Below are 18,610 nucleotides of genomic sequence, written 5' to 3'. Positions count from 1 at the left end.
ATTGGAGATGTCAGTGGCAAGGTTGGTGGACTCATTCTATTTCTGCATTGAAACCATATTCTTAACAGTCTATCCCTCAGAATATGATTACCAGGGCTTTTTTGAGCAGGAACGCAGTTCCGGCTGGCCTGGTGTATCAGTTGTTTCCAGTTTAATGTTCCTTCTATTTGGATTTATAGTTCAATCTGACATCCAGAGTGTTACAGCTGCTTGGCGATACATTTTTTATATTTGGTGTAGCTAAACTTCCTCTCTTTTTTCCATCCTGTAATATTTTAAATCTTATTTTTGGCCTCTTCGTGCTCCATACAAAGTTATTTATCATTTTCTGCCTTTAAAGAAAAAATCTTTTCATCTATGTAGATTGGTAACATTTGGCTGCAATTTTGACAGCTCTTTCCATGTTTATCTTAGCGGTTCTGTGCTGCCTGCTTCCCACACTTGTTAAGAATAGTGGCTGGTTGCTTTGCAGCATCCGAGAAAGTTTGAAATAGAAATGGTTAAATTCATTCAAGCGATCAGTGCTAGGTGGCTCATATTATTGTCTCTGGTGTTAATACCACTGACAGAGCGAAAAGTGCAATTGTAAAAAAATGGCCATACCTGATATAGTTTACTTTTGTACTTTTAAATAGTAAGTTAAATACTGACTTATACATTAGTTGATTGGGTATGCAGATCTCATGACTAAAATAAACGTTGCTTTTTGTTACCGAAGTATTTATTGTTTTACCAAAATAACTACTATGAAAGTATAGGGGGCATACAATTTTATATTCTTGCCTCTGGCACAAAATTAGCTAGTTACAACTATGGTATGTAATGTGCGAACTTCACTTCTATGGGATATGTAGTGAAAAGAATTCAATAAACCCATCTGTGAGAGTCCCACAGCCTTTAATGTTTGGGGATCGTATCTGGAATCTTAATTTAAGAACATAAGTAGAGGCCTGCTAGATCACACCAATGGTCCATCTAGCCCTGTCTCACAGTGGCTAACCAGTTCCTCTCAAAGAACAATTCTATTGCTCTAAATTGTATTTCAAAGTGAATGGACTGAAATTTGCTTCCTAGGTTACCCAAACCCCAGAAAAACCAAACAAAACCAAACATTTCAGGCAAAGCTTTTATTGATTCATTTAGCTCCATAATGCCTAATGATTCATCTTGAAGTTAAAAAAGAAAGCTGAATATTGTTGATTCTTGCAGTTGCTAAAAAATCGGAGACCTCCCCCCATACAAAGGCTACATGTGTGATTCAGAAAGCATTTGGTTAGGCTGAGGTCCTTGGCACTTGGTTATTATATGGCACTTGGTTATTATTACTGAGCATCTGAAACCTCAAAAGTTCCTGTTTTAGGAATATCACTATTGTAAGCCCAGTGGGCTACCTGCAGAACTGGATGTGTTGCAGAGATGCAGGCATCCCAGACTTGAGGAAGCCTGCCATTACTTTCGGCCAGAGCTGGGAGCAAAGGATTTGGTGCCGCTTTTAGCTTCAGCCATGAAGGCTTCGATTTGTGCCACAGTGCGGGGGACACAGGTCAGCAGCTCCATCCCGGTGGCTGTCACAGCAATGTCTTCCTCAATTCGTACCTGAGGAAAAGACAAGAAAAGACCAACGTGCTCAAGTTCATGGAAGTACAGGATCACTTAACACAAAAGGAAGTGGCTTTGTGTTGGGATATTTGTTTAAAATTCAGAGGTGATGTGCAGACAGCGTGGAGACAAGACACATGCTTAAAAAGAAACACAGTTAACTGAAAAACATTAGGGAAGGGTAGCTGGGATGAAAGAAAATATAAAAATGCATTCTACCTTGCTAACTACATCCTAATCGTTACATGGCTATTTTCATAATGGTGGTCCTTGCTGCTGCTGCTGCTTCTTCCCAGCAAGACAAAGACTGAAAGATCAGCTGCATAGAAGCAGGCCTGGCACTAGGGGTTCTGCCACTCCGGGCAGACCCTTGTGCCACGCCGCCCCCCACAAGCTCCCTTTAATTTTTTTCGGGCACGCACCGTGATAACAGCACTAGTGGCATCATTGTGCAGGCAGCATGGGGGGAAAGAGCGATGGGCGGCCCCTGCGCTGCCTGGCCACTTTCAAGCTGAAAGCGCCACCATGCTCTCTGGAGGCTTCCTGGGAAACCTCCGAATAGCGCGGTGTTTTAGCAGCACCTGGCCGCTTTCGGCTTGAAAGCAGCCAGGCGGCACTAAAACGCCACGTTCTTTGGAGCCTCCAAAGAGAGTGGCGGCCAAGCAGCACCTTCCAGCTGGGGAAGGAGCAAGGGGAATAAGAGGGCACCTTGTGGCGTCCCCCGGGTAGGGTAGCACCCTAGGCAGCCGCCTACCCTGCCAACTCCCACGCGCCGGCCCTGCATAGAAGAACAAAGCATTCTTACAAACAAGGTGCTAATTGACCACTAGTGAGGTTACAGGTCAAACACACTTCCTTCTTGGTTTTAAGAGGCATACATTACAGACAGTTTCTAATTGGATACAAACCACATCATGTCATGTCCTGTTTACTAACAACTAATGTTTGTTAACCCCTTAATGGCTGAAATGGAAGTAACTTGGAATTCCAGCCATTTGTTTTTACCAGGTCAGGAACAGGCCCGGCCAGTCAGAGCACAACTGGGGGCACTCAGATCCCATACCACCTTTCCTTGGCTGGGGGAAGTAGGAAGCACAGTAACGGACCCAGTCCCTCCTCTCGTGAAAATGCTTGGCTGCTCAGGCGTGGGGGGAATGCGCATGCAGCTTAGAATGTTTCTTAATTGGTTGCAATTGGTTTAGAGCCTCTATGAAGAAAGACCAGAGCCAACAACACAGCACTAGGTTTGTGGCCACAGGTCCAGCACTCTCCCTGTTTGGGGCCTGGTGACTGCGGCGTTGAGCTCTGTTACCAATTTTCTGCACGCCTGCTCTCTCATCTTTTTTTTTTAAAAAAAAATCAGGGCAACCGATGCTTGCAGCTGATAGGGTTACTAAGAACTTCAGAACCTTTCGAGTTCTCATTTGGGCATGAATGAAAAGGCCGGGCTGTTCTCTGCTCTCTTTTAATTTCCTCCACAGGTCAAATATGCCGACTCAGTTGCTCCATCCCCTTATCTTATCAGAAATGTACTAGCTGAGCCTCTAAAGCTGCCATAAAAATCAATTTTAGCAAGGTGTCGAATCCAAAGGAACACAAGCCCCTGGCAACCCCAACCACACACCGGCTTTAATTGCCTCTGACCTCTGGGCGTTTTAATCTAAAAATAATGCCAGTTTAATGTTTGCCCTCCTGCTTGCAAAATAATCCATTTGTTTAAACAACGCCAGGCCAACGAGCCCTATTAAAGTATTCAATGAGGTGTTCACAAGATTGTCTAATTTGTTTGACATTAATTTAAGCGCGTTATGGACCTGGCTTAAATACACTTTAATACACGAGCGGCCCCGTGGCACAAAGTGGTAAAGCAGCAGTACTGCAGTACTGTGGTCTGAACTCTCTGCTCACCACCTGAGTTCGATTCCAGTGGAAGCTGGATTCAGGTAGCCGGCCCAAGGTTGACTCAGCCTTCCATCCTTCCGAGGTTGGTAAAATGGGTACCCAGCTTGCTGGGGGGAGGGAAGTGTAGATTACTGGGGAAGGAAATTGCAAACCATCCCATAAAAAGTCTGCCATGAAAACGTTGTGAAAGCAATGTCACTCCAGAGTCGGAAAGGACAGGTTTCTTACCTGTAACTGGTGATCTTCGAGTGGTCATCTGTGCAATCACACATATGGGGTAATCCGCAGGATTGGTCCCAACCTCGGAGAATTCAAAGCAATCTTGATCGCAGATCTGGCGCGCCTCCCACTCGTCCTGGGGAGGAGGCAGGCACTGCGCATGCCTGGACGAGGGGGAGGCACTTAGCCACTCAGTTTCTTCCCGCCGCCGGATAGGTGGAAACGAATGTGCTAGATGAGCGTCCAGCAGCGGGGAAGGCTGGGTGGGTCTGTGTGATTGCACAGATGACCACTCGAAGATCACCAGTTACAGGTAAGAAACCTGTCCATCTTCTTCGTGGTCTCTGTGCATTCACACATATGGGTGATTAGCGAGCTATTTCTTCGGAGGTGGGTGCTGGATCTGTAAGAATATGCATGGTTAGGACAAAAACGTAAAGAGTATAGTACTCACGGTGGTTAGTCGAAGATGGAGCGCAGCACTGCTTGTCCGAAGGAGGCATCACGCCGGGCACGGACGTCAAGAGCGTAGTGCGAGGCGAAGGTAGATGTAGAGGACCAGACGGCTGCAGCGCAGATGTCCTCTATAGGGATGCCCCTCATGAAGGCTGACGAGGTAGCCACGGCTCTGGTCGAGTGGGCTCGTATGTGTTGAGGAACTGGCTGTTTCGCCAGTTGGTAGCAGAGTTCAATAGCGGCAACGAGCCACTTGGAAAGTCTCTGAGTAGATATTTTGCTGCCCTTGTTGTGGGCGGCGTACGCGACAAAGAGTCTAGGGTCTCTACGGAATTGGCGGGTTCTGTCTATGTAAAAGGCTAGGGCCCTACGTGCGTCCAGGTTATGGAGCGCCCTTTGCCCTGCATCCGTGGGGTGCTGAAAGAAGGCTGGTATGGTTGATTGTCTCCCCAGATGAAAGGGAGAGACGACCTTTGGCAGGAATGTCGGGTCGGGTCTGAGGACCACCGTGCTATTGTGAAAGATCGTATATGGTGGGTCCGCCATGAGTGCACAGATGTCGCTGGCCCTCTTGCCTGTGGTGAGAGCCGTGAGTAAGGCTGTCTTCCATGACAGCAGGTGTAGTGGAATAGAAGCCATGGGCTCAAAAGGTGGTTTCATGAGCTGGCTTAGGACAAGAGAGAGGCTCCAGGTAGGAAGAATTTGTTTGACTGGTGGGTGTAGGCGAATGATGCCCTTGAGGAAGGCTCTGGTAGCATGGTGAGAGAAGACAGTCGTGCCCCCAATGCGGGGGTGGAAGGCTGAGATGGCTGCCAGGTGTACCTTCAGTGAAGAGTATGAGAGCCCCGCCCTGGAGAGCGTTAGGGTATAGGTTAGCACCTGGGATATGGTGGCGCAGCTGGGGTCGAAGTTATGCTGTGAGGCATAGTGAGAGAAACGCTTCCACTTAAGTAGATAGGATTTTCTAGTGGATGGCTTTCTGGAATTCACTAGGACCTGGCGGACCTCAGGGGGAAACTCTAGAAACTGATCCTCCAAGCTGTCAATTTGAGTGATGCTGGGTTGTGATGCAGGACCTTGCCGTCCTGTTGGAAGAGGAGGTCCTGCGCTTGAGGAAGTAGGAGGAATGTATTGTTGGACAGAAGCAGCAAGGTTGTAAACCATGGCTGGCGGGGCCACCATGGGGTTATTAGGATGCAATTCGTGCGGTCTACTTGAATTTTCTGTAGAACTCTGGTGATAAGTGGAACGGGGGGAAAGAGGTAGTGGAGTGCTCCCTTCCACGTTTGGAGGAAGGCGTCCCCCTTGGAGAGATGAGACGGAGGACCCCTCATGTAGAAGTGGATGCATTGGGCATTTGACGGTGAAGCAAATACATCTACTTTCGGGGTCCCGAAGATGCTGAAGATCTGTCGGATGTATTTGCTGTTGATGGACCACTCGTGGTTGTTGGTCGAGTGGCGGCTCAGGGCATCTGCCTGGGTGTTTTCGGTTCCTGGTAGGTGAACAGCCGTGAGGAAGATGCCCTGGCTTATGCTCCAGTGCCACAACGCCAGGGCCCTCTTGCAGAGTCTGATGGAGGCGGTGCCTCCCTGTCTGTTGATGTAGAAGACCGTGGCGATGTTGTCGGAGGTGACCTGGACGTGCTGGTTCCTCAGCGATGGGAGGAAGGACCGTAAGGCCTTGTGCACTGCGAGGAGCTCTAGGCAGTTTATGTGGAGAGAGCGTTCGTGGTCTGACCACTGGCCCTGTACTGTGAGGGTTCCCAAGTGGGCTCCCCATCCCCACTTGGAGGCGTCTGTGGTGAGAATCACCGAGGGGGGTGCCTGTTTGAACGGCATGCCCTTGCGGAGGTGACGTTCCATTGTCCACCACTTGAGGGATGTTATGATGTGTGGCGGTAGGGTGAGTAGCGTGGACTGGTGCTGTGTGTGCGGATGGAAGGTCCTGACGAACCACATCTGCAGGGGTCGCATGTGCAGCTTCGCGAAGCACAAAACTGCGGTGGTTGCTGCCATGAGGCCTAACATTCTCTGGAATGTGAGGGCTGTTTGCGATCGCTGGGCGATGATGGTGGTGGCCAGAGCCTGTATACTGAGTACTCTGTCTTGAGGTAGGGAGGCCGTTTGAGAGACTGTGGAGATGTCTGCTCCTATAAACTGGATTCACTGGGTAGGAGCCAGTTTGGACTTTGATAGGTTGACTTGGAGGCCTAGGGTGGCCAGGAGAGAGAGGGTAGCGGAGACGTCCAGTTGCAGCTGTTCCTTCGAGTGTGCGACGATCAGCCAGTCGTCTATGTACGGGTAAATTGATATGTGTTGCTGACGTAGTGTGGCTGCTACCACTGCCATACACTTGGTGAAAACCCTCGGGGCTGTGGATAGGCCGAACGGGAGGGAGCAGAACTGGAAGTGCTGTTCCCCGATGGCGAACCTGAGAAACCTTCTGTGACGATGATTGATTGTGATGTGGAAATAGGCATCCTGAAGGTCTATGGACGCCATCCATGCTTGTTCTGGGATGAGCGGGAGGATTGCCTGGAGTGTGATCATACGGAATCTCTTGTAGGTTATGTGCAGGTTGAGTTTGCGGAGGTCGAGGATGGGGCGGAGTCCACCGTCCTTCTTTGGCACCAGGAAGTAGCGGGAATAAAATCCGGTGCGATGGTATTGAGGTGGAACTGGTTCTATCGCGCCTTTGTCCAGCAGAGACGCGATTTCCGCTTGCAGGGGAGTGGACGGAGGTGTGGTGAGGAATCTGTGGTGTTTCGGAGTGGATGCGAATTCTATTAGGTAGCCCCTTTGAATGATGGCGAGGACCCAGGAGTCCGAAGTGATGTCTCTCCAGGCAGGGTAGAACGGTTGCAGACGAGTGTGTGTGGAAGGCTGCGGCTGATGGGGGGAAACTGGACGGCTCGGGGCAGGGTGGTCAAAGAGACGGTTTGGAGGTAGCTGCAGGTTTCTTGGCTGTTTGAGGGCGTCGGTGCTGAAAGGAGGGTTTAGATTGTGGTGGTTTGCGTCGCCATGACTCCTGTTGTCTCGGGGACCTGGTTCCCTTATAATGGCTGGGCCTCCAGTTCCTGTGCTGGATGTTGCGAGACTCCCAGTCGTTTCGCCCTCTTCCTGCCGTCGTCTACTGATGTGAGAATGTCATCCGTAGTTGCATTGAATAAGCCAAGGCCATCGAAGGGCAAATCCTCAACCTTGTACTTGATGTCAGGTTGGAGGGACGAGGATCTAAGCCACGCGTGTCTGCGAAGGGCTATGGCTGAGGCCAAGGTTTTGGAGGAACACTGTGCAGCGTGACGAGCAGTGTTGATCTGCTGTTTGCTTACTCTGGCTAGCTCCTGCAAGGCATTGGTCGCTGATTTCTGGGATGCCTCAGGTAGAGATGGGATCAGTGTGTTAAGGAAGGTGGTCAAGTTGTAGGCGTATGCTGAGAAGCATGCCATGTAATTATGTATCTTAGTCGTGGCCGTTGTGAGGGAGTATATCTTCCTCCCGATGGTGTCGAGCTTTTTGCCTTCCCGTTCTGGGGGCACTGGGTGCCTGCGGCGAGCCTGCGCTGGGGGGGGGGGGAGCAAAGGGAGGAAATGGGAGGAGGAAAACGAGGGGAGGAGATAGATCCAAGTGGGCAGCCGTGCTGGTCTGGAGCAGTAGAATAAAGTAGGAGTCAAGTTGCACCTTTAAGAGGCAGCAAGGCTGCGTGGGGGGGGGAAGGAGGGAGGAGGAGGCTGTGAAGCTGCGCAGGGGGCGGTGGTGAGGCTGTGCGGGGGTGAAGGAGGGAGGAGGAAACAGGAGTGGAAAACGGAGGGAGGAGGCACCGTGGGAAGGTGGGGGGAAGGCCGAATTGGGTGCCCCCAGCCTGCCGGCCCTGGGGCCTCGATCAGCAGGCCGGCCGGTCCCTGGGGCCAAAAAAGTTGGGGACCACTGCCCTACAGGATCAGCTTAACAGCACTGCTATCCGTAAAGGATTTTAAATATGTGCATCTTTTTTTTGGGGGGGGGGGGGCGGGGTGTCCTCCTGCACATACCCAGGAAGGAACTGCCACTTAAAATAAATGTTAATGACAGGCCAAGACCCCCAGCTTAAAATAAAGGTTTAAAGTAACACGTTTCATACTGCATTTTTCACACGTTTTTAACACAAATGTAATCTAGGCAAGGGGGGGGGGGGAGCTACATATACAGGAGAGGTTTTGTTGAGTTTTTTGGTTGTCAAGTCGCAGCCAACTTATGACGACCTCGTAGAGTTTTCCAGGCAAGAGGTAGATCTGGTTTGCTATTGCCTCTTTCTGCCTAGCAACACCAGACCTCCCTGGTGGTCTCCCAGCCGAGGACTAGCCAAGACTGACCTTAGCTTCCAAGATCTGATGAGATTGGGCTAGCCTAGCTTATCCCAGTCAGGGCATACAGGAGTTACCTTAACATCATTTCTAAGCCCCTTACCACAATATTAACAGCTTCTATTTTCGACTTGTGTGTGCATGCATTCTCTTTGCTACACAGCCAGACATGCTTTGGTACCCGCCGCAAATACTGCAGCTTTCAAGACTTGTTTATAGCACTACGAGTGCACTTGGGATCATGGTTTAAACATAAGATTGTGTTTACTTCATAACAGATATTAGAGATGCAACCCCCGCAACTATTATTTATCTCTGCTAAAGGCTTGGTTACGCATAATAAATTCCATGTTCTCAAATCAATAAACATTGTTTAAATACTGTATTTATTTTAGGCCTTTTCAAGATCCACCTTACTGCCCATTTTTTGTTACAAATTGTTTGTCCCTAGCCAATTGTTACGGAACTTTTGGAAACCGGCTGTACCGTTTTATGCAGAGATGAAATCATTGACACCTAAGGCTGAGACGCCACACGGCAGTACTGCTTCACCTACAATGTTCCACTGCCCAGCCAGCATGCGACATTATCAGTCATCTGGAGATGGGGACTCCAGCGGCTGAGCTTTTGGACATCCCACATTTGCTATTGACGGCCTCTTTGTGGAGACCCTCCCTCACACCAGCCCCATGTTCGAATCATGATGGCGCCCAGGCAACTGTGCTTGCTAGGCTCTCCTCACTGCTTCTGACTGGCCAGCTCCCCCCCTTTCTCTAGCCTTAGGCTGCAAACGGTGTGGAACTGGAACCCCAGCTGGGGGTACCTGCAACCCCGTGGCCCCATGATACTTAGCCCTTTTACTTCCAGGGTAAAAGGAAACCTATGAAACAAACCTGCTTCTTGCAAAGGGGTGGGGAAACATCCGTTTGACGCAAGCAGCTCTCACTGTGCTCTGAGAAGGGCCACAGTATAGCATCTGTGCCTAGGGATTTTACGAAACGCCATTCCAAAAAGATAGAACTGACCCCAGGTAAAATAGAAGGCAATGGGGAAAAAGCATGAATGCAGACGTCTGGAGTCAAAACACCAGAATCTCTTGCAAGGCTGATGCAGTAGGGGGGTTGGTCTGGCGTGGAGGTACCTCACACGGTACTATGTAGGTGTCAGGCAGGGTGCTTTGCCGAAGTGCATCCTTCTTCTCCCCTTTCCTGTTTTACACCAAGCTACTTAAAGCTGACACTGCAAAAATCTTTTACTCTGGAAATGGCACACTTCGTTCCTTTCAGGGCCCAGGATCCCGGCTGCCTTGCAAACTTGGATAAAGGAACAGCCCGAAGCCAAGATAACCTCTCCAACCCGGGGGAGAGGACTCAGCAGCAGAAGGTAAAGTCCCACCTGGCTTGATAAGATTGTATACTCGGCACACAGGGCTTTCAAACCCGTGAGGACGGATGACTCACAAGCCCGGCTGTTCAGCGAACACACAGCCTTCCCTTTATCAAGCTGGCGATGCAAACTCAGCTGCATCAGAGGTCCTGTTTCCATGACTGCTCTGACCCAGTCAATGTGCCATGGTGAAATATGGCCTTACCATGGGTAGGGTGAGCGATGTGTGTGTAGCACCCATCTCCCTAAGGGAGGCTGGTTTTCCTCCATAGGGATCTCTTGTCTATCTCTGCTTACTCGAATCAAGCTCCAGCCACAGAGATCTGCAAAGCCTGGTAGCCACTGCACAATCCCACCAGAAAATGATGGTCAATTCAACACCCCCTGGATCTGTTCCACACTTGCACTGATGCTTTCCTCCAATGAAAGGAATCCTTACAAAAAATAAGGGCCTTGCTGGATTAGACCAGCAGTCCCTCTAGTCTGTATCTGTAAAACCTTTACTAGGCATTTGTTCATAAGAATCTGGATAATAACAAGTAGAAAGCAATACTATAAAATTGTCAGACTATGTTTCATTGAAGTTATATTTGATTCCTGAATTTATTATTTACTGCTTACTAACCTGAATGCTTAATAAATCTCTATGCTACTAATCCAAATGCCTTGCATAGTAACAGAGGGTGGGTGAGAATGGATGTTACCAAGGTTCCAAAGGCCAGCGAGGCCTTTGAAGTGCAAAGTGCCCAGCTAACTTCCCAGGCACCTCCTGAGCCGAGCAAGGACATCACCAGGAGGGGGATGTAACCATCAAACTGCGAGAGATAAGTGGGCATGTGAAAGTGTTACTTGCGGAGACAGACTGTAGTTTATTATGGGAAATAGTTTAAAGCCCAAATCCTTTGAAGTGTATCCATAAATGCCAATGATTCAAGCTGCTTGTTATCAGTTCCAATGAATTCATGCTTAGAGTAACATTGTAGTTATCAATAAATGCAACTTAGTTTTTAACAAAGACAAGTCTGATCATTTTGAAACTTCCATGAACCCTTCGCTGACAAAAATAAGATGCCATTTAAAACTATAAACATCTAAATTTAGTATAAAATCAAGGATAAACGAAGGAATAATTCTATCAATACTTCTTTGCTTCTTCCCTAACTTGATAAACCCAGACAACCATCCCATTCAGTTGGATTATTGCCCACCAGCAGAAGTAGATAAGGAAATATTAGTATTAGCTGGAACGTGCATGCAAGCAGAGTGAAGACATGATTGTTTAAAATTTAAAGAGCACGGATATTACTTTCCAACCCTGCTGAGGATTCACAGCCTCAGTTAGTACCAATACTGGGGGAGGTCTAGTCCAGCATACTCTCTCACACAGCAGCCAAGCAGTTCCTCTGGAGGGCCAGCAATGGGGCACAAAAGCTGTCACTGTCTCCCATTACTGCCTCCTGGCATTGGCATGCAGAGGCTGAATGCCAGCGAATGCCGAGGTTTCCCTGACACAAGAGCTCTCCTGAGGATCTCACAGTGTGGTGTAGTGGTGGAGAGTGGCACGGTATGGTGGTTAAGAGCAGTGGACTCTTAAGCTGGAGGGCCGGGTTTGCTTCCCCACTCTGCCTCCACAACTCTCTCAGCCCCACCTACCTCAACAAGGTGCTGTTGTGCAGAGAGGAAGGGGAAAGCAACTGTAAGCCCCTTTGAACCTCTTCTGGATAGAGAAAAGCAGGGTATAAAAACCAACGGTTTTTCCAAACCTCCGGAGACGCAGGTCACTAATACGATTTTGTGGTACCTCTGCAAACCCCCCTCCCTTCAGCATCTTGTTCCATGCTGCTCCGGGGCCACCAGCCCTGTCCTCTTTCTCATAATTGCCCTAATATCCTCCTGGTTTCTAGCAGTCCCCAATGGCTTCTCACCCAAGGATCTCTCCAGGGCCAAGGCATCAAAGCCCTTTGCTTCTCTCTAGCACATATTCCTCATTGCTGGGAATTCCAAAATCCACAGACTATTAAACACCACAGCCAGAATTATGGAAACGATTCACTTGTCCCAGAGAGATCTGGAAGTTTTATGCTTTCAACCTCTCACTAAGCCCCTCCTCCCATGAGAAGGTCTATAAAGAGACATGAAATTTCACTTGGAGACACCTGGACTCATCCCTACAGACCTTTTCTGGGTGGATTTCTGGGGGTGTTGTTCTCACACTACAGAGATGACAGCTAGATGGCCATTGCAAGGCACAGATGCTTTAGGTCTATCACTAAGGAGAAATACATAACAAAGTGTGTGTGCCATAGGCACTGAGCAGGGGCTCTGCTAGGCAGACACAGTGATTCATAAAGGCAAGAAGTTGAAAGGTGCTGAATGCAGATAAAAGGTCTGCCTCCCCAGTGCACTGGCGCACGCCCAGTGGTCCATTTTTGCTAGAACAAAAGCCAGTGCTATTAACACAAGTTTTTTTGGTTAAAACTGCAATACACTGTTGCGCAAAAAAACCCCAAAAGCCATTTCTGCTTATGCAAAGCACAGCATTAGCATTAGAGAATGTTATCCTACGTTTTTAATATTAAATCTAATCCAGTTAAAGAGTGGTGTTTCAAAGCAGGAAATGGTAAGCACACGGATTGCGCAGGGATCAGGCCGCATCCAGCGTTGTGACAGTTGTGTTAAGGGAATACTGCTTATTCTTGGAGATGAACTCCGCTGGCATTCTTGGAGATCCACTCCGCTGGATACACACCGGTGTTTTCAGGCATGGCTCTGGGATTGAATCACAGAATCATAGAGTTGGAAGGGACCTCCAGGGTCATCTAGTCCAACCTGTGCCGGACCCGGAAATTGCAGCTAGTGCAGAATGCCGCGGCCCGGCTGTTACTGGGCCTCCCAAGGTGGGGGCACATCCGGCCGGGCCTTCGGGCTCTGCACTGGCTTCCAATAATATACCGAGTCCGGTACAAGGTGCTGGTCATCACCTTTAAAGCCCTATATGGCCTGGGACCTGCCTACCTGAGGGACCGTCTCTCCCCACACGTTCCCCAGAGAGTACTGAGGTCTGGCACTCAAAATCTGCTCATCATCCCCGGGCCCAAGGAAGTGCGTCTCAAGGCAACTAGAGACAGGGCCTTTTCTACAATGGCCCCTATGTGGTGTAACCAGCTACCGGAAGAGGTGAGGGCCCTGCGGGACCTTGCTCAGTTTCGCAGGGCCTGTAAGACAGCCCTCTTCCGGTTAGCCTATGCCTGATGAGATAATGTAGCTACCAGATTTTTGTGTTTATACTGTATAGTTTAATGTTTAATTTTAAGGTTTTTAGGTTTTAATTGTCTGATTTTAGAGGTAATAACTTGCTCTGATTTTACTGTTTTATTGTTGTTGTAAGCCGCCCTGAGCCACTTGTGGGAAGGGCGGGATAGAAGTCACCAAATAAATAAAATAAATAAAATAAAAACCTCCTGCACTATGCAGGAAACTCACAAATATTGCCCCCTAAATTGCTTTGAACATGGTGTCCAAGTACAGGGCATTCCTTTTTCTGTCTCTTGTCCAAAGTCACTCCCCGTTTCTGTGATATCAGGAGCCCCCCTTTGTCCATTCTTGCAGTCCTTTAGGCCCAAACTGCATGTTATGTTTCATTCATATTATGCAAAACCCCGGAGGAAGCTCCTGTGTAAAAGTGAAGCAGGGGCCCAATTCAGATTGGGACCATGAAGGAAGGAGGAGCTCCTGCCTCCCATCTCCCATGCTATTTTGGGGAGCCAAAACGGCTTATGAGCCATAGGCGTTATTTGCCCTACAAGGAGCTGCATAGAACGGAGGAAGGCACGAGCCCCTCTTCCCCCATGGCACAGTCCCATCCAAATCGATCTCCTGCTGCGCTTTTACACAGGAATTGCTGGAGAGTGCTGGCAGCTGCAGTGTGGTTGCCAAGCCCTGCTGGCAGGTGGTATAAAGCATCACAGGGAACTCTGAGGAAGAACAGCTATGAATATGTTTCAAATCTCTCCTATGTGAAGAACTCGGTAAGGGACTTTGGGCGTGTCATTCTCATGCTCTCTGAAATGCGAGGAGATTCACACTGACCTACCTTACGGGACTGTTGTAAAGGCTGATTGCAGATCTGAAATGCTTGGACCTTAGACTTCTCTACCTGTGCAGCAGAACTGCTCCACAGCTGCCCGTCCACACACAATGTCACATGACAGACACCTGGTGCCCATGCCCCAATAGAGTTACTTACCCCGCCAAAGCCTCGGAAACGAGGAAGGATGTTGTTGTTGATGAAGCAAGCCTGAATTGGATCGGCAAGGGCCTGATCCAAGAGGTGGTCAATGAAGTAGATGCCGGGCTCAACCGTCAGCACCATGCCCTGCTGTAGAACACGGGCTGTCCGCAGGCTTCGGAGGCCTGGCAGGTCAATGCGTTCCACGCCCTGGAAAAGAAGAGTCAGGAAAACGCTGCACTTAACCCGCTTTGAAGAGCGTAAGAAGAGTTGTGCTGGATCAAAGCAGTTGTCCATCCCCCCTCCCCACCCCCAACAAAAACTGCAACCAATTCTTCACAGGACTAATTTCCATATGTAAGACCACTGGCCTTTTTGCTCAGGACAATTCCATTGATCATCGCCAATAAACCCTGTCATTAGTTAGCACCTCTCAGTTTTCAGTACTGACTTTAAGGAAATTCCTGTGAGATCCAAGCAGTATTTTAGGCCAGCATTTTGAAGTGCACGGTGACTCCTGAAGATCTGCAGGAACAGGCTTGTGGGTTGGATCCCACGGATTCATTCCACTAGCAGAGGCACTTTCCTCTGCTAGAGAAACAGTTCCATGGGATCTAGCCCCCTTTTCTCTAGCAAAAGAAGCTTCTTGCACCAGGGCAAGATCTGCAGATCTGCAAGTCTCCTTCTGCTAGAGGAGTGGATCCACAGGATCCCTCCCTCCTCCTGGATTTGGAGATTGCAAATGCCAGTTTTTCCAGGAAACAGAAATGGGGCAGGACCCTAAAACCCACTTTATCGTGTCACACATCTTCAACATTCACTTCTCCATCTGAAGGGCAGCTCAACCCCATCCACCTCCCACCTAGATTCAACCCAATGGATTGTGAAGTGGGACAGTATGCTTAACAGGCAGGGCTCTACTCTTGTCCAAACCCCTTTCTGTGCATTTTACGATCTGGGCTGAAAGGCAAGAACTCTGCAGCCAAACTGTTCTCCAGAGAGTTAACAAGAGCCTGCTTTGCTTACACATCAGGCATAGAGCGATGAATATTGAAAATAAACAAGCACTAATGTACAAATGCTCTCCCTGGACCGGAGAACTGGGACGATGCCACGATCTTGGAGGACGCACAGCCTCAAGCCAAACTGCAAGGAATTAAGAGCTCTGCAGAGACCGGCTGATCATTTTGATACCCACCCCCCCAATAATACTCCAGGCATCCTGACAGCTGAAGAACACAGTCCCAACTCCTCCAGGTCTCACTTCACGAGTCAAAGAATCCCTGATCCTACACATTTCACAAAAGGGGGTTTGGCACATTGGGGTCTGCTTGACCAGGACCTGGCTTCTGAAATGCAACACATCGGTTAGAATGCTGGACTGGGGTCTGGGAGACACTGGTCCAGATCTCCTGCTTTGCCACAAAAACTGCTGGGTGGCTCTGGACCAGGGGCTTCTTCTCAGCCAACCTACTTCACATCAAAGATTTCAGGTTTTCACGGCTGGTAACATCATTAGGGTTTGTAGAATCTTTCGGGATCAAGTGCCGTGTTCTACTGGAGAAAGTTTTCCTTCCAGACGTTTCGTTCTCAGCTGCGGAGAACATCCTCAGTGGCGTTGCAGCCGGAGCAGGCGCTCAGACCTTCTTGGCTGCTGTGCATTGAGTTGGCTGCTCCCCACTCAATGCACAGCAGCCAAGAAGGTCTGAGCGCCTGCTCCGGCTGCAACGCCACTGAGGACGTTCTCCGCAGCCGAGAACAAAACGTCTGGAAGGAAAACTTTCTCCAGTAGAACATGGCACTTGATCCCGAAAGATTCTACAAACCCTACTTCACATCCATTAACTGCATGTTATGCTTCATATGAGTTGTCAACGAGGACTGGCAGATGTACAGCTGCAAGCCTCCACAGAGAGCTCCTGTGTGGTGTCCCAACAGCCCAGCAGCATAGTGGTTGGAATGCTGGACTAGTATCAAGGAGACCCAGGTTCGAATTCCCACTCTGCCATGGAAGCTCTCACTGGGTGTCCTTGGGCTGGTTTACCCTTTCAGCCTAGCCTACTGCACAGCAATGTTGTGAGGCTAAAATGAAGACAAGGAGAACCATGTATGGTGCTTTCCAGAGGGAAGTTTGGATTTTAAAAGGATTAAAACATGTTCTTGAAGACTCTGTGCAAGGGTTGGGTGGGTGGGCCATGACCAGCGGCTCTGGAAGTCCAGAAATTTGCAGAAGTTTACCTGAATCTCTTGCTTTAAAGTCTGAGTTTTGTTTTTTCGAAGAAGCTGCTGGAAGAAAGTAGCTGCTGAAGAATTGCACATTTTTGCTGTTATGGCATGTGCAGTTTCATTTTTGTGTGTGGGGTGGTTGCTTCTATTTGTGGGAGAGCTGCTTACTGGAAATGCCCCCCAACAATAAATAGCTTGGCTAAGCGCATGAAAAAAAAAATCTGGAAGGGGTTTATGTGGGTCATGAGGAACTTTGTCACGGACAGCAGTTGAGAGATGAAATGAGGGAGAGCCAAGTTTTCAATTGTGCACACTTGAGAAAAGAGCAAGGAAAAAAAATAAAAATTAATTTGTGACCCTGCCACAATTGGCATGAAAGTGTGCAGCAGTGCTCATCTATTGCATTGCACAATGAGAGCAGCATGCGGAGAAATGCCAGCATGTGCCTGGACTCAGATCCCTGTGGACAGCAAACCAGGACTCTTCACAACCATGGTTTGCAAATCATACGATGCTATCAGAGTAAAGTCTATGAAGGAACCATGGTTATCGTTTTACCGTGATTCATGCTGGCAGTGAAAAGGGTGTGATTTTCCCTGGGTTATTTCCAAACTGGCTCTTGATTAGAAAACTACAGCTTGCGGGAAAATGAAGTGGCATTTGTATCAAAGTGGTCCATTTCCTCCTAATTAGAGGCAACACACGGTCAGATCCTGGCCATCCTTTCAATGACAGCTCAGGTAGGAAGCAGCAACCTCTGACTGCTTCGAATTCCAAAGGTCTCTCCCTCTCACAACTAACCCCAAAGCCAGGAGTCTCCTGAAGTGTTGGCTTTCCTCTCAAAACTAGGAAGAGCTCCTTGCCTGATGGAAAGAGTAAATCATGGTATCGTTTTTGCTGCTGGTTGGGCTTTTGGGAGGAACTGGGGGAGGAAAGTGAGGAATTTTTGCAACCAGCGAGTTAGCCATTCCTTCCTTCCCTGAGCTGGAGACCTCTGCATGCAGCTTGGCTCACTCGCTGGAGTTGGGATGCAGCACTCTGCCACCCAGCAAATAATAATAATAATAAAAAAAAATAGAAGGCACCACCAGAAGCCAGATGCACAATTTCAGTCATGGAGGCCTGGACAGCACTAATATGATCTGGGTCTTTTTTTGTTGTGACTCAGGAGAATTCCTTCCTTCGGGAAGCCTTCCTGGCTGTTTCCCTTTTGAACTTCAGAAGGTCTGTAAAGATAACCTTCTGGTTCAGGAAGGAGTTTTGGATCTCTGGAGAGATTTGTGATGCCAGTTTCAGAGTCTATTGGTAGCTCCTCCAAGCAACTGCTTCAATAGCTTCCTTGCAGATAGCCTGATTTTATTGCAACGTCGCTTACGAACTGCATGGCTACTTCCAAGAGTGTAGCAAAGCTGGTAAAACAGGCAAACAAACAGATCAAGAAGGGCTGGTTCCAAAAGTGCCTGCAGAATGACTCTGCTGTTGGCAGGGGAGGGGGTGCTGCTGAGACATTTGCTGATTCCACCTTCCTACTGCACCCCCCAATTGGCCCATAATATTCCCGAAGATCCCTTGCTCCCCTCTTCAGAATTTCACGGGGCAAAATGGGCTGTGCCCTGACCTGGACAGCCCAGGCTAGCCCAGTCTTATCTGATCTTGGAAGCTAAGTGGGGTCAGCCCAGGTTAGTACTTGGATGGGAGACCTCCAAGGAATTCCAGGGTTGCTACGCAGAGGCAGGCGGGGGCAAACCACCTCCATTCATCTGCCTTGAAAATGCTAGGGGGTTGACATGAGTCGGTGGCAACTTGATGGCTCTTCTCACCAACAGCTCTGGCTGGCCCTGACTGGGATGGCTAACCCTTGTTCAACCTTGTCAGATCTCAGAAGGTAAGCTGGGTTGGTCCTGGACCACCAAGGAACTCCCAGGTGGCTAAGTAGAGGCAAAATGATGACCAATCACTCCTATTTGTCTCTTGCCTTGGAAACCCTATGGCAGGAGTGTCGAGCTCATTTGTTATGAGGGACGGATCTGACATAAATGAGACCTCGTAGGGCCAGGCCGGGCCTTCTCAGGCCAGGCCACAGGTGTACCTATTTAAGATTAGGGAGCAGAGAGATAAACTTTTGAAAGGACACAGACAAACACGACTAAACTTTTTTTAAAAAAAAGTTAAAATAAAGCATGCTTAAAATATTAGCACTTGTTGGCTTTAAAGGTGCTTTCTTTGTATTTCTCACATGGGATCCAAGG

General features: G+C 48.8%; 1 protein-coding gene across 2 annotated transcripts in view; it reads right to left on the bottom strand.

Moving 5' to 3' along the window:
• Positions 1-1,112: 1,112 nt before the first annotated feature.
• PEPD (peptidase D) overlaps positions 1,113-18,610 on the bottom strand; it is a 288,484-nt gene continuing 270,986 nt past the window's right edge. For both annotated transcript variants that reach the window (XM_060254148.1, XM_060254147.1), the window contains 2 exons: positions 14,154-14,345; positions 1,113-1,596 (listed from right to left, as the gene is read on the bottom strand). In XM_060254148.1, coding sequence (XP_060110131.1) covers positions 1,450-1,596; positions 14,154-14,345 — 339 coding nt within the window. In that variant the 3' untranslated portion in view covers positions 1,113-1,449. The remainder of the gene's footprint in view (positions 1,597-14,153; positions 14,346-18,610) is intronic.

Source organism: Heteronotia binoei, chromosome 14 (assembly GCF_032191835.1).
Source record: "Heteronotia binoei isolate CCM8104 ecotype False Entrance Well chromosome 14, APGP_CSIRO_Hbin_v1, whole genome shotgun sequence".
Taxonomy (NCBI): domain Eukaryota; kingdom Metazoa; phylum Chordata; class Lepidosauria; order Squamata; family Gekkonidae; genus Heteronotia; species Heteronotia binoei.
Note: the sequence above shows the minus strand (reverse complement) of the source record. Positions and strands in the feature narration are given on the sequence as shown.